This window comes from Chelonia mydas, chromosome 2 (assembly GCF_015237465.2).
Source record: "Chelonia mydas isolate rCheMyd1 chromosome 2, rCheMyd1.pri.v2, whole genome shotgun sequence".
Classification (NCBI taxonomy): Eukaryota; Metazoa; Chordata; order Testudines; family Cheloniidae; genus Chelonia; species Chelonia mydas.
Window position 1 is genome coordinate 169,187,249 of NC_057850.1, and position 16,925 is coordinate 169,204,173.

General features: G+C 44.2%; 1 protein-coding gene across 1 annotated transcript in view; it reads left to right on the forward strand.

The window, feature by feature from the left end:
• Positions 1-6,711: 6,711 nt before the first annotated feature.
• Positions 6,712-16,925, forward strand: part of LANCL2 (LanC like 2) — a 52,191-nt gene continuing 41,977 nt past the window's right edge. Inside the window, exon 1 of the mRNA XM_037889983.2 lies at positions 6,712-7,991. Within this exon, the coding sequence (XP_037745911.1) occupies positions 7,773-7,991 (219 nt within the window). The 5' untranslated portion in view covers positions 6,712-7,772. The remainder of the gene's footprint in view (positions 7,992-16,925) is intronic.

Here is a 16,925-nt window from a genome sequence, read left to right on the forward strand (position 1 = left end):
TAATAGGCCTGCTGAAGAAAGCATGGCAGGGCAGCAATATTTTCGTGATCACTGCAGGCTAACCTCCCTGAGGCATTACTCCTCTCCACAAAGGCAGCAGTCATTGCCACTGATCTGATGAAAGTATTAGCCCTTAAGAGATCATCACTGGCCAGAGAACTAATTTTATGTCACAGCTAACGAAGGAACTATGCAAGGTGAAAGTCCCAAGAACTTCAATTTATCAGCCACAAACTGATGGGTTTAATAAAACCATGAAAGGGATGCTAAAGAAGTTTGTGGCCTCCAATTTTCATTGCTTGGATCAGCTCCTACCCTCCCTTCTGTTCTCCATATGGGAAATTCCCCAAGATTCTGCAGGATTTTCCGCATTTCAGTTACTGTATGGGAGACAACTCTGGGGACTATTATATCTGATTTGTGAAGCAAGGGAGGGACAGAAGTCAAGGTCCACCAACTCAGTACAATATGTATTACAATTAAAAAAGAAGCTAAAATCCCTGGATGAGTTTGCAAAGTAGAACTTGTTGAAGACACAATATGACCAAAAGAACTCTAACAAGGGAACTCATATCCAAGAATTCCAACTGGGGACGTGCTACTTGTGTCAGAATCCAAGCTGTTGGCCTTGTGACAAGGGGCCTTTGAAATAACGAGATGGGTCAGGACTATAGATTATGAAGTTTGCCAGCCTAGAAAGAAGAAGGCCACCCAAATATATCATGTCAACTTACTGAAGATGTGGAAAGAATGAGAGGGACTCTTCATCACTCTGTTCCCTCTGGAGCCCAAACTCAGCCCCCATGCCATGACATTTCCCAGTTGGGGACCCTATCAGTTAGGGAAGACTTAAAACCCAAACAGGAACAGTAGATATGTATCCAATGAAGTGAGCTGTAGCTCATGAAAGCTTATGCTCAAATAAATTGGTTAGTCTCAAAGGTGCCACAAGTACTCCTTTTCTTTTTGCGAATACAGACTAACACGACTGCTACTCTGAAACCTGTCAATAGATACACAAGCTCATCAGTATATTTCCCTCCCTGTTTTTGGCACCATCAGGTTCCATCGTACCTAGCGACACCTAGTGTTCCATTGTATAGCCAGAAACTGCAAGAAAGTGTTCAACCATTACCCAGAAAAATGTGGGCAACTGTGCAACAAGAAAAATGTGGGCAACTGTGCAAAAAGAACTGTGCATGTTGACCATGGGGGTTGACAACGAGTCATGCAGTAAATGGCAAAGTCCAATAGTGCCCGTGTTCAAACAGGACAGCTCAACACAGTTCTGCACAGACTTTCAAAAAGTGAATGCTGTATCCAAATTCAACACCTATCCCATGCCTCAGGTCAACAAATTGCTCGGGAGTCTGGGAGGCTGCCAGGTATATATCAAGCCTCATCCTAACTAGGGGGTCCTGACAGATTCCTCTTGCCCTCGAATCCAGGGGGAAGACGGCCTTCTATATACACCTAGGCTTATTCCTGTTTAGAACCATGTCATTTGGTCTGCATGGGGTTGCAGCTACATTCCAGAGATTAACGGATAAGGTATTGCACACACAAAGTCAGTATGTGGCCACTTATATTGACAATATCATCATCTACAGTGGAATCTAGGACAAACACATCAAACACCTCGCAGTGGTCCTAATGGCGGTCCAAAAGGCTGGCTGATAGCTAACCTGGCTAAATGTCAATTAGCCAACTGGGAAGTGATTTGCCTCAGCCGTTCCTTCGCGATTTCACTTACCTGGGATACACTGTGGGTGGGGGACAGTTACGCCTATTAGTAGGGAAAGTAAAGGCCTTGTCAGCATGCCCAATCCCCTCTTTGAAGAAACAAATATGCTGCTTCCTGGGGCTAGCAAGGTTCTCCAGGCAGTTCATACCCGACTTTGCCACAATAGCTGTACCGTTAACAGACCTAGGAAAGGATGCCTCATTAAGGAAGATCCAGTGGACTGAGGCCTGCGGCCTGCGGCAAGGCCTTCCAGGTACTAAAAAAATGGCTGGTCAAGGAACCTGTATTATTTCACTCTAACTTTTCAACAGTATCAGGTTCACAATGGCACCAATGACACTGAGCCCACACTCAGAAGGGGACCTGGTGCCTGGACTGTGGCCCTGCCCCTCCCCTCTGCCGCCCTTCCACCTGCACTCTGCCCCGAGGCCCTCTCCCTGCTCGGCCTCTTCCCCCTGGGGCCCTGTCTGCTGCTCACTCCTCCCTGCCCCCTCCCCACCTCATGCCCCACTCACTCCTCTCTGCTCCCATCCGCCAGAGCCCCTAGAACCCTCCCCCCCAGCTTGCGGCTGGAGAAGCCCCAGCCGAACCGCCCCGGATTGCCGGCCGCCCCCAGTGCCAGGTGGCCTGCTGGTCTCCAGCTAGAGCTGAGCTCCTGCCAGCCTGGGGGAGAGGATGGGGTCAGGGCCTGGGTTAGGGGAGGCTTAGCCTCCCCTGGCCTATTATACCCACTGCCCATGCATTCCAGCTACAGATGAATCACATGTCCTTCAATGAATACAATCCATGAAGGAATAATCCCTGAATCATGCAGTGCTATTTGTCCCTGCAACCACGTTGCTTTGAAGTACTGCATTGAGCTGGTAAAGATCATAAAAATGCAGACTTCTCTTCACGAGTCGGGAAGGGGATGGTCAACATAATTAACGTCAGTGACTCTGAAACTGAGGGGGAGGGTGTTTGATGGGGTCTAACTCCTCCCCACCCTACTGACCACTGCCAACGGCTGTCAGATGAAGCTCATCAAAGCTATATTTAGAGTTATGCAGGAGCAGACATTAATCTCATCTTTAGTTTCCGAGAATTTGCAAAGTAATTTACTTTAGATGCTGAAGCCCACATACTCATCATCCTGTCCCTGCTGAAGAAAACACAGAGAGGTTTGTTGCTTGTATATGTGAGAGGGTGTCACACAAAGACCGGGAGAAAATATGGAGCAGCAAGAATGAAAACTACTAGTGAAGGAATCATTAAAAACAGAAACATTGCTGCCAGTTCTTTGGGAGGCTCTTGATGGTTGTTCATATTGATAACAAAAATCACATCGGATTTCAGTACGATGAAACACTCGTGGGTTTAGCACTGACCACAATTGTGTACTAGCCCGTGGGGGTGAACCGTATGATGCGAAAGGCCCTTTCCATCCCTGTCAGTTATGATCATGTGTTAAACACGATGGGATCAACAAGCAAAATATATGGGAAACTGTAGTGTCATTACTGATTTATTAATTTACTATTCTTATTTATACATTATCCAAAAAAAATGAGACACTTTATTATACATTTTGAAAGGACATGGCACTTTCCCTAAAAAGCTAGATCAGACAATGCAGCAAGGAAGACAAAAACAAAAGTAGTAGGTGCAAGGCTAGAGGAAGGAAATGTGAAGACTTTATGTGTTAATCATTAGGCAAAAATTATCAGAAGATGATCAGCCCATATCATCCCATCGATTTTTCTTTTCTTAAGCCGAACTCCTCATTGAGTTATTTCAGAGTGGCAGCCGTGTCAGTCTGTATTTGCAAAAAGAAAAGGAGTACTTGTGGCACCTTAGAGATGAACAAATTTATATGAGCATAAGCTTTCGTGAGCTACAGCTCACTTCATCGGATGCATTCAGTGGAAATGCATTCATTGAGTTATGTTATGTAACTAATTTCTAAGCAAAATAAGTGGGGAGTTCTGATTTTTTTTAAATGACATGAAATGACCCATTATCCCTATTTATTATTTGTTCTGAATTATATAAAACATAAAGACATCCCTGCCCTGAAGAGCTTACAATCTAAAAGACAGACACAGAAGAGACAAGATGCATGGAAAGCCCAGGAGTGTGATTTAAGTTAGGTGCTTGTTTTGGGAACAACTCCCTTCCCCTGTCCAATGAGGGAAAAAATGGGATACATATTGTCCCTGCCCCCTTTATCCGTAACTTCCATTAATGCTGCAGAAATTGTGTGCATTGGCATCAAAGGGAGAATATTCAAGTATGTGTTGTGTCCACTTTTCCTGTTAGTGTAAAAAGAAAAATTATCAACTGAAGAATGTTTTAAAAGCCTTCAAAGTATATCCAGCTGTTTGGGTACAAAAGAAAGGAGGAAGGAGAGAGTTGCTATTTCCTCACAGACCCTGTCAACATTACATGAAAAATGCTGCAAGAAACCACTGGAATGCAAAGAAAACCTTCCGCTTGAAACATTTTTGAGTCCATAATACCTTTTCAACAGTTGTCCCAAGTGTTTTACAAACATTGGTTATATCAGCTGATAGCAGAAAATAAATCTTTAGCTCAGCTGAGGCTGATCTGATGCACTGTAGAATGATTTCTCCCCAGTGTGGACAGGAAGTCGCAAGCATGAAAGCTGTACAAATGTACTGCCTCAGATTTAAGAATTACCCCCAATCCTATTTCCAACAAGAGTGGTGAGGATTATGGGAAAAGTGCTTCAGAAGTCCCAGAATGCATAGGTACAACAGCGAGGGCAAAAGAAGGTGTGTGAGAAAAATCACTTTTTCTATGAAAAGAAGATTTGGATTTTAAAAAATGGTTTTCCACACTAGCGGGTGTTGAATAAATTTCCAAGGGCACTGTGCATGTGCAAAGATGTTTTAACTTACTGAAGACATTATGATAAGATTTGAAATAGTTTTAGACCTTTGTTATATAACACTTCTGAAATAAATGAAAAAACAGGCCTTTCTGTAAACAAGACTAGTTCTTTGGTCCAGGTTTTGTTCTCTGAATATAGATAACCATATTCAATTATATAACTTACAGATTTTGATGGCTAATTTCTTTTCCAGAGATCATATGCGGTAACAGATGATATTTTCTTATGACACACACAATACGTTTGGAATTCCACTTTGTCATAAATTCAACTTTTAAAAAATAAAGGGAAAAATGTTTTCTAAAGTCTATATTATACCACAAGATAATGGCTATGTGCACAAACATACCTATATATACATAGGTATGTGCATGTGTAACCTCTGCCTTCTTGGTGTGGTGCTCTGTTCCCCTCTAGTGGCACCTAGCTTAGCTAGAGATCCATGAATCTGCTACATCCTTAGCTACAGGGGTGCTGGAACAATTTGTATAGTGGGGGCACTGAGAGCCTGTATATGATGAAAACCACTTCAAGCCCAGGGGGTGCGACATCACCCCTAGTTCCAGCATCTATGCTTATCCTAAGAGCCAGCTAGTTTTTTAGCTCATGCAGTAGAGGCGCATACACTAAGCTTCAGAGGTCTAGATTCAGTCCTGCCCGCAGATGAACAGGGTCTATTGCTGTTACCCATGCATGTGTACAAATACATACAAACTAGCACCCCCAGCCTGCATAGACTTACATTCATTCTTAATTTTATGCACTCTGAATATTCCCACTGAAGGCAGTAAATCTATGCAGGATTGGGGTCATGGACTAGAACCTTGACAAACTGCATACTTCATAATTACGACCAAAACTGCTGGTTTATCCACTTATTAGTAAATATTTAACAGGAGACTGCTGTAATGAGATCTAGATGTCCAGATTTTTACAAGATATTCTACAGTACCTTTATTTAAAGCGTAAGCTCCGTAGGGCAAAGACTGTCTTTCTGTAATGTGTTTGTTCAGTGCCAACCAGAATGGGGCCCCTGATCCATGACTGGGATCCCTTGGGACATAAATAATATTTGTATATTATGAAGTGTTATAAAATCAACAATGTCAAAATAAATATAGAGTACATTTTGTGATACACTCAATTTTTTTATTGTTTATTCATTTACACCTCTTAATTTTAAGCATGTACTTAAGTGCTTGCCTGAATAGATACTGATTTAGTCACATGCTTAAGTATACCAGGGCCTTTAGGCTCAAACCTCTGAGGTGGTGAACTCCTCTTCAGAAGTGCTGAGTGTACTAATCTTCCATGCACTTCTGTGGGATTGAGGGCACTCTTCACCTTGCAGGGTCAAGCCATTAATTGCTCATTTGCAAAATTCAATCAGTTTTTCATAGTAGGTAACCCTGTCATTACTTAAAATTGTTGAGGTTCCATAATCTTTATATGTGCATAAATATATTCACACACAAGTAGAATCTTGCTGATCTGCACTATTTTATACAGTTAAGCTGACACACTGTCTCCAAGATATCTGTTTTCTATTTCCAATACTAAGCAACTGGGATTTGGCAGGCAGTCTCTTTTTCCACACAAAGCTTTAACACAGTTTGAATATAATAAATAAACAAACCAGAATATGTTATCTGAAACCTGTTATGGGCTGCTGCTGATTGTCTATAAAAAAGAAACATATATGTGAAACTAAACAGTGAGCCAAGAGGAACATAAAATGGAGATTGGGGTAGGCAAAAATGCTCAGCTAAGACTATTAAATTAAGAAGCATACAATGAATTAGGAAAATGCCAGCACCACCATCTGTTCATACATGTGTGACTGTTTCACACATGTGTATATGTGTAGATGCTGTAGGTCCTTTTTTCCTTTTTGGTTTGGGTGTGTGACAGCCTGGTGAAAGCTGGCAGCTCAACTGACCGTTAGAAATAGTTGAGTGTGCAGGCAGCCCTCCCCCCTGATCTTGTCATGCAAAATGTATTCCTCCTTCATCCAAGGCAAGGGGGACACACATTTCACAGGAAGAATAAACTGCAAGGAGGAAATTAGAAACTGAGGGGGAAGAAGATTAAAGGCTGCTTTTCCTCATCCCCCTCTGTCCAGGAGTTCTTTGTCATATTTATAAAATTGATTCGATAAGTGTGGATTTGTGACTATGGATTGGAGAAAGGCTGCTGCTGTCATCAGTTTGGTGGATGGGCTATGAATGAAAGCTGAATATCAATGCATTGAGTAAAGGAAGGGCAGAGCCTTTACCATTTACGTGCATGTTTATCAGGGTCAGGGATTAGTTCTATAGCGTTTTTCTCATTCTCTCCGGATGGTTGCAGCAAGCTGGAGGGTTCGGATGACACTGATGAAGGAACTGATCATTTACTGCCTATACTTTGGATTTTTTTTCCCCTCGGTGGTTCTGGTTATTATGTAAAATAATTTGGGAGAGGATTTCTCCCTATTGCAGAGAGACAGAGGCAGCAGGAAGGAGCTCAGTTTTGCAGTCTTGGGTGGTGTTCGCAGCAACAGCCTGATTTATTTTTCGGAAGGGTTGGGGAGCAGAGCGGGAGAAGATGAAGAACTCCGATGGGTTTTTTGGACGTGCGAGCAAGGCTCGGTGGATTTAAAGTGGCTCTCTCTCAGAAGAGCTTTCCTGGCAACGATTGATGGGCGGGAGGCTTTCTTACTGTGCCTGCCCTTGCTTCCTCTCGATCGTGCCGTCTTGTGCAGAAAGGGGAGGAAACTGTGCCCATCATGTCTTAATGTTCAGCGGGGCGGGGCGCGCCTCTTCTCCCAGCCCTGTTCTGTGGCAGGCGGCAGCAGCGGCAGCCTGCTTCCTTATTTTTAAAGTTGGTATTTTCTGCCTCTCAGAGGTGGGGGGCACAGCTACCCTGATACCTTCCCGCTGTGCCAGCAGCCGTGTTAAGTGCTAGGCAAGTCGCCCCCGCCCGCGCGTTATTATCAAGGCAAGGGCGCGTTTTCCCCGGCGCTAGTAGCGGCTTTTGCCCCAGCCCTTGGCGCGGCGCTGGCGCTGCAGCAGGGAGCGCGTTGCTGCTCTCGGGGCGGGCGCGTGTCCCCAGCGGCTCGCCGTGCAGCAGGGGGCGGGCCGGGGGCAGGCTGCCATGGGAGAGAGCATGTCCAAGCGACTCAAGCTGCAGCTGGGGGGCGAGGCGGAGATGGAGGAGCGGGCGTTCAGCAACCCCTACCCGGACTACCAGCTCCACGGAGCCGCCGCCGCCGCCGCCTCGAGCCCCAGCGAGGCCGCGGAGACCCAGCGGGGCCCCGCGCCCCCCCCAGTCGGGGAAGAGCCTGAGTCCCTCCCCTTCGGCCCGGACGGGAAGGTGAGCGAGCGAGCGCGCGCGCTGGGCCCCGGGGGGCGGGGGGGCGCCTGCTTCCCTCCCTCCCACCCAGCCAGCATTCGAGAACGCCCCGGCTGCCTTCCAGTGTTCTAGAACCCCGCCGGGCTCTGGAACGTTCAGCTGCCGCCCGCGCCTGGGGCCCGGCGGGGGCTGCTGCTGCTGGAGCTGCTCGTTGCCCCTGGTGGCCGGGCTGAGGGAGGGAGGGAGGGAGGGTGAGACGGGGCAGCGCCCGGAGGGGGCCGCGCTGGCAGGGAAGGAAGGCGCGTGGCCACGTGGGGAGGAGGGGGGGTTATTGACAAAGGTTCGTGTGCCCCTCCACGCCCACCAGCCACAGTGCTGGGACTTCATCCGCCTGCCTTGCCAGGGCCTCCTCCCGCAGCGCTGGGGCTCCCCTCCCTTTGGCTCCATTGCATGCCACTTCCGCGCCCCTCTGTACCCTGCACAACCCCACAGCCACCTGCCACCGTCCTCCAGCCCCGCGCTTACCTCCGCTACCCCATCGTGCCTCCCTCCCACCCTGCCACACTCACAGGGCACCGACTCCTCTCTCCGCCCCCATGCAGCACATTGCACCCGTCTGCTCCCTGCCCACTGGCATTGAGCTGTATTTCACAGCAGTGCCCCCAGCCCCCCATAGGCCCTCGTCCTTTTACCCCCACCTTACCTGCATTAACCATTTCCTACTAGGGTCGCCATTCACCCATCCCCAGAATACCGGACGTTCCAATACTTCCAGAAATGGTGCGAGCCCATCCCGCTGGTGTGACCCCGCACGTATGTGCATGCGAGATCACACCACACAGAGGATGCCATTTTTAAGAGAACGTTGCTCCGCTGCCCCCACCCCCACTGACAGACCTGGCGTGCGGCTCAGACTGGGGGTGGCGGGGCGGTGCATTTTTCAAAATGGTACCCTCTCCCTGTCCAGTGCTGGATAAAACCACATTCGCTTTTGTCTCAATACCAGCCGGCGCACAAACCACCCAAAAGGAAGACTTTCAGGTTTCAAACTGGATGAATGACCTGCTTGTTTCTGACCACATGCCTTACACAGCGCTTCGCCCGCCCTCACAGCCGATTCAGGCTATGTCAATGCTTGTAGTGGCATGTAGCGTGCATGCACTGCACCTCATCTAGCATAGCTATACATAGCAGTGTAGACAGTGAAGCACTGCTTAGGAGAGTAAAGATACATCAGAGCCTTAGGGTATATCCTACACTGCCCTCTACACAGCCAAGCAGTGTCTGCCCCATCTACATTGCTATTTTCAGCAGTGTAGCGTCCTGCTGCCTCCCCCACTGCTGGATGCTTTCCGTGCCCTAGGGAGCTGCCAGTTCTTTTCTCCACCGCAGGAAAAGGCACTGCCAGAGCCTTTCCCCATTTCCTCCACCATGCCGGAGCCTTTCCCTGCCGTGTGTAGATACACACCATAGTGTGGATGCAATCTGCTTTTCACTGGCATTTCATGTACCCTATATCCCACCGCTAGTGTGGACAAAGCCTTGGATTCTAGTTTAAACCCACAAAAATAAGAATACTCAGTTCTTGTCTTCACTGAAGAAAAAAGGTGTACTCTTAACTCAAGGTAGGAACATACTTTTATTTGCAGTGAAGGCAAGGCCTCAGAGTAAGACTGAAAACACTAGCCCTATCTGCAGCCCTCAGTGTATGTACTGTAGAAGCTGTTTTATCTGGCACTTCACCATCCGGAAAGCTTTATAAACCGGCATTTCTGATCTTCGTTGAAATTCCGGTTTATAGTCCGGTTGGTGTGGGGCCAGTGGGGGGTTAGGTCGCAGGAGGGGGGGCGGAGCGCGGGCTCTGGGAACGAGTTTGGGTGCGGGAGGGGACTTGGGGTAGAGGTTGGGGTGCGGGAGGTGGTGCGGGGAGCAAGATCTGGGGAGCGCTCACCTCGGGCAGCTCCCCGCAAGCAGCGACCTGTCCTGGCTTCTCCGAGGTGGAGGTGCAGCAGGCGGCTCTGTGCGCTGTCCCCGCCCCGAGCGCTAGCTCCACAGCTCCCATTGGCTGGGAAACACAGCCAGTGGGAGCTGTGGGGGCAGCACGTGCGGGTGGAGGCAGCATGCAGAGCTGCCTGCCGTGACTCTGCCTAGGAGTAACCAGGACAGGTCGCCGAGTGCGAGGAGCCGCCCAAGGTGAACACCCCGCAGATTGAGCACCCGGCATCCCATCCCATGCCCCAATCCACTGCCCTGAGCCCCCTCCCTGAGCCCAAGCCCCGCACCCTTCCTGCACTCAAACTCCTTCTCTTGGTTAACCAGCATTTTTCACTTACCAGCACCCCCCATTTCCCCAACATGCTGGATAAAACAGCTTTTACTGTATATGTTACAGCTCAGAAATTATCAAAATTTCATTAATAAAGTTATGCAGAGAATGGAAGAGAGAGAGAGCCTCTGTTGGGTCACTTCCCTTCCAAATGCCCAGTTTTCCCCACAGTATTCTCAGGGCTTGTTTACATAGTGACTTACTATGCGGCAAGCCACAGTATGACTCTACAGCTCGCTAGCTTGCCGTGCAGTAACGTCCTCTATGAGCATTGCTATGGTGCAGTGGGACTTTCACTGTGCTGTGGCAGTGTCCCTGGTTTGCCGCACATTGACAGTGTAGCCAAGCCTTTAGTCTATGCTATTTTTAGAAAAGATGGATTTCTCTGTCTTTGATGGAGTTCGCACTCACTCTTTAGAAATTGCTGAGCCATTCCTTCCCCCTTTTAATCTATGGCTACTTCCATGTACACATTAAGGACAATTTCTTTTTGTAATTTTTTAATTGATTCTATGAGTCTCTTGCCTTGTGATTACATCAAATGATGCACTTTTGCCAAAATATTTAATCAGGAGAAGATCTCTAGGTACTGATATGGCCACCGTCACATTAGTATCTGAGCACCTCACAGTCTACTATGCATAAATCCCTCCAGCACCCCAGTGAGATAGGGAAGTACTAGTCTCATTTTTACAGAAGAAACAGAAAAGCTGAATGACTGTCCAGGATCACACAGGAAGTCTGTAGTGGGCAAAGAATTGAGCTTTTGAGGGAGTCCCAGGCTCCCACTCTAATCACTGAATACTTTCTTCTCAATACCACTGGATGGTTCTACCTCTGCTCTTACTGCGAATTACTGAATTTTAAAACTGGTAACAGCTCATGTAGGATGTAAGAGTAACAGCTTGCCGTTCTGAGAATCATGCAAGACCCGCGTGGGTGAGTAAAGGATAACATGGTGACTTACTCTGAATTTCTGTGATATTAAATAATCATCTTGACACTTTAATGTAGCTTTATTTTAAATATAGGATAGTGGTAGTGCTCCTATGGCTAGGATTCCTTCTTTAACCAAAAAAGAAACCTTTGGCATCAGAACACCTGCCAAAACAATCAAATGCTAATTGGCATCTGTGTTGGGCATCTTATCAGCAATGAGAATGGACTCACAGATTGGAGTACTCTCTTGTCTATAGTAATAGTCCCTTCAGGTCGGGATTAAGACACAATGAAGACCTACTGAGAGGAAGTTTGCACTGTGGCTGCACATGCAGAATTTGTAGATAAATAGAACTCTCGATTCTTTAGTGTGTCATCTTTTTTTCAATCACTAGCACCAAAGTCAATTAGGTCCCGATTCTGCAAACTGCTCCTATATCACTGCATCCACAGTACCACTGTAGGGCTATGTGCATAGAGTGATTTGCAGGATCAGTGCCTTAACTTTAATGGCCAAATTCTGATCCTTCTCTGAGTCTCTACTGTGAGTGGAATTTGTGTGTGTATATTCAAAGGCATAATTTCTTCTTTGAAAAGAGAAGGAAAATGTGTCTTGGGGATGTAATGTTATTGAGATTAGAATTAAAACTGGATGTCCCCAGAGACTTTTGTAAATATAAATAAAAAATCTTCATAAAACCAGGGTTATAAATTCTAATTTATTTTATGAATTTTGCAAGTAGGACCACATACTAAATATATTCAATATGCGGGAGGGGGAATTGGTTTGTCTAAATATCTTTATTGCATTAGGGAAAACTTTCCAAGTGTTTCTGTGTTAAGTGGATCATCTGCAGGACAGGAGATCCATCTTTTCACACTAGCCCTACTTTAGATTCTACACATTCTGTCCAGGTTTTAGAGAAAATGTGCATTCATACCTGCTTATTCAGTTGAAGAAGCTGAGAGCATCACAAAAATGAGAACGTGACTTGGAAAATGTGATGAAGGAAGATTTTTGCTTCTGTTTTGTTTTAAAATAATTACATTTATAAAAAGAAAAGGAGTACTTGTGGCACCTTAGAGACTATCAAATTTATTTAAGCATAAGCTACAGCTCACTTCATCGGATCACTACATTTGTTAGTCTCTAAGGTGCCACAAGTACTCCTTTTCTTTTTGCGAATACAGACTAACATGGCTGCTACTCTGAAACCTACATTTATAAAATGCATGTGGGAAGAAAATATTAACTGTATCATAGAACATTTCAAATTCTGATTCATTTGAGAATTTTATGAATCCTTAACTCAGTGAAATTCTCCCACTGCAGTTTCATGCTTCAGGAATTTCTAGCTCTAGATTTACACTAGGAATTTGTTTCATTTTGTCAGTCTCGCTATAATGGAGCATGCTAAATTGCAGTGCCTGTGTATTTTTATCTGTCACACATGGCATTCACTGTTGATTAGCGAGACAGTTGGTAGCTAAGTGCGCAGCTTTATTTGTAAGTATTTTGAGTCACCTGTGTACCTTATTATTTACTACAAAGCAGGTGTTCCGTTTTTAAAGAATTAAAAGTCGAAAACTGTCTTATTTTCCTCCTTTGGAAAAAGACGGAGTCAGATTTGTAGTCCCATTAGATGGATTTAAGCTGCTTTAAAGTCAATGGAGTTACTTTGCTTCCTCCCCCCCCACTCCCCGACTGTTTCTGTTTTTCATTCGTAAATTGGTTTTGTCAGGAGATTATGTGAGTATACTTTTCCTCATGAGATTTTGCTGTGTGTGTGAGTTTCAGGTTTTGGGGATGGAGGAAATCAATCTCTGACTTTATTGGGCCCTCCTGGAATATCATTTGGCCTCAGCATTATATCTGGGATCTCATGTCATTATTTTTGAGGGTGGAGGTAGTGATATAGGCATCTAGCCTGTAACATAGACAGACCCCACTTTGAAGACTGTGGGTCTTTACAGAGGTTCAGGGGTCTGCTTATATAGAGTGACTTGCAGGATTACAGTAAAAATCAAAGGCTTGTAAAAAAATAAAAAAAACCAAGGCTTGTAAAAATCAAAATATATGAAGAAAACCTCAGTGTTTTGCATGATCCCCATCTGTACAACACAAGTGGTATGGTGAGTAAGAACTATGTGACTCACATAATGACAGCTGCAAATATATGGGGTACTTCAGTTGCCACAGAAGTCACTGTATTATCAAGCAATCCATTTGACTTCATAAATTGTCAAGTTAGCCATATAAAACTCATCCACTTTGGAGAAGGGCCAGCTCTTCAAACGGTCATGTTAAATGTGAGACAGTTAGGGCTAACTTCTGCATAAAAACTTTGTTTTATAAATCTACACATTGGAATTCTGAATTTGGGATGTGAAAACAAAGCTATTTCAAATTATCTGGTTAACTTAATCACTTACACAGCTAACCTTTTCAAATGTCATAGATTTATGCATCTGATGAAGTGAGCTGTAGCTCACGAAAGCTTATGCTCAAATAAATTTGTTAGTCTCTAAGGTGCCACAAGTACTCCTTTTCTTTTTATAGATTTATAGGTCAGTCATTTACATAGCTGAAGTGTTCTTTTTACATTGGAAGTGATTTGGATTTAAACTATATGTAAAAATTTTAGAAAAGTGATGATAAACTTAATCTATGCTTGTATAGATTGTGGGGTGGAGAGTTAAGGTAGGGGTGTGTGTGTGTGATATATATATTAGAGCTGTCGAGCGATTAATAAAATTAATCGCACTGTTAAACGAATAGAATACCATTTGATTAAAATATTTTGGATATTGTCTACATTTTCAAGTATATTGATTTCAGTTACAACACAGAATACAAAGTGTACAGTGCTTACTTTATAGTTATTTTTTATTACAAATATTTGCACTGTAAAAAACAAAAGAAATAGTATATTTCAATTCACCTAATACAAGTACTGTAGTGCAATCTCTTTATAATGCAAGTTGAACTTACAAATGTAGACTTATGTACAAAAAATAACTGCATTCAAAAATAAAACAATGTAAAACTTTAGAACCTACAAGTCCACTCAGTCCTACTTCAGCCAATCGCTCAGACCAACAAGTTTGGTTACAATTTGCAGGAGATAATGCTGCCTGCGTCTTGTTTACAGTGTCACCTGAAAGTGAGAACATGCTTTTGCATGGCACTGGTGTAGCCGGCATCGCAAGATATTTATATGCCAAATACGCTAAAGATTCATATGTCCATTCATGCTTTAACCACCATTCCAGAAGACGTGCGTCCATGCTGATGATGGGTTCTGCTCTATAATGGTCCAAAGCAAAGCGCATGTTCATTTTCATCATCTGAGTCACATGCCACCAGCAGAAGGCTGATTTTCTTTTTTGGTGGTTCGGGTTCTGTAGTTTCTGCATCGGAGTGTTGCTCTTTTAAGACTTCTGAAAGCATGCTCCACACCTCGTCCCTCTCAGATTTTGGACAGCACTTCAGATTCTTAAACCTTGGGTCGAGTGCTGTACCTATCCTTAGAAATCTCACATCGGTACCTACTTTGCATTTTGTCAAATCTGCTTTGAAAGTATTCTTAAAATGAACATGTGCTGGGTAATCATCCGAGACTGCCATAACATGAAATATATGGCAGAATGCAGGTAAAACAGAACAGGAGACATACAATTCTCCCCCAAGGAGTTCAGTCACAAATTTAATTAACACATTATTTTTTTTAACGAGAATCATCAGCATGGAAGCATGTCCTTTGGAATGTGGCTGAAGCATGAAGGGGCATATGAATGTTTAGCATATCTGGCATGTAAATACCTTGCAATGCTGGCTACAAAAGTGCCATGTGAACGCCTGTTCTCACTTTCAGGTGACGTTGTAAATAAGAAGCAGTCAGCAGTATCTCCCGTAAATGTAAACAAACTGAAAAGTGCCAGTCTAGACAGCGCTTTACGGCTCCCGGCGATAAAGCTACCACCCCTCATTCGGGGCGGTTATTTTTTATTACCGGGAGAGTTCTCCCCCAGCAATGAAGCGCGACTAACTGCCCACATCGCAGCACTGCTTCCTTTGTTTAGTAAACCAGTTAGTTTTTAACTAACAGGTCGTCAAATCACTGCCATGTAATTATTGGAGACAAAATAATTATTGTTAATTAGAAACCTGTTAGTTTTAAATGCAAAACTTGTTTTGATAAATTGTTTTTCTTGTGTACCCAGCACATGTATTTTTGTAGTAGTTTTATTTAATTAAAAAAATTAAATGCTGGGTTTTGTGCTTGTTTAATTGAATTTGAATTTCCATCCAAACAGAGCCTGGCCCAAACAGAAATAAAATTAATCTTCTAGTAAATAAGAAATACATCATTCACAATTTTCTAATAAAAATGTACGAACTAAGAATTTTAAGGCAGATTAAGCCATGTAATTGCTTGAACAAATAGAGATAGATATAGTGTATATCCTACTAGGTTAGCAAATAAAAGTACCAAATTTAGTCTGTAATGGCTATATTTGGTTGCAAACCAACATGCTTGAATGGCTACCAACAAATAAGAATCAACCTTTCTTTAACTAAAAGGTACATATGCAAAACTAGATTAAAACTGATTATTGTAAATCAAGATTTCCTATTTGCTGACTTAAATCCATCCACCCTGCATAGGACTGGCTTAACATTCAAAGAAATTTACAGCTATTATTTCAACTATCAAAGGATCCAAAAATATTGGAAGTGGAAACCTGTTGGAAGTTACGAGGGGCACAGGGGAAGTGAATCAAAGGGCTACAGAGTCCAAACAAAGGGTCTTCTCTAATTCATAGCAAAATGCATCTGCTACTCCTGCTGGAATTCTGTGCCACTGTGCAATGCACAATTTGCACAGAATCAGTGTTCCCTGCAGAATTTTATTTTTTTCTTGCAGAATTTGTGACTTTCCCCCAGCACTCCTGCCTGCTGTCAGCCCTGGGCAGCTGGGTCTCACACTGTCAGCAGGAGCCCTGGCCGCCAGGGCTATCAGGAGGAGCGTGACTATATTGTGGTGTTCTGACAAATAAAATATGCAGAATTTTGCAGAATTTTAAAATGTGCTCAGAATTCTTCATTTTTTGGTGCAGAATTCCCTCAGGAATAATCAGCCTGCAATATTTCAGAAACAAGGTGGGCAGGGTAATACATTTTATTGGACCAACTTCTTTTGGTGAGAGAGGAAAGCTTTCAGGCTTACACAGGGCTCTTCTTCAGTTCTGGGAAATGTCTAATAACCTGGGACCAACATGCAATATTCCATTCATTTAATTTTCATTCATTTCACTTAACTGTCTCTTTAGCAACAAAAGTGTTAGAAATTAAACTTGAAGGTTCCACATTTTTTTAGCTATAAATGTATATATATTTTTAGATTCACCTATTAACAGTTTTGCCTATATGTTAGTGATAGAAGAAGCACATTAAGACCTTGCCTACATTTGCAGCAGTGTGTAGGGTAAACGTAGCTACATGCCACAGTGAAAGACTCTGGCAAAGAGAGGCAGTGGGGAAAGGCTACAGCAGCTCCCCACTGCCTGAGTCTTTCCCCACTTCTGGAACCTTTCCCTGCTATCTCCCTTCTGACTGAGCCTTCCTCTGTGACAGGGAAAAGCTCTGGCAGCTCTCCCTCTCAAAGCCTTTCACTGCAGTGTGGAAC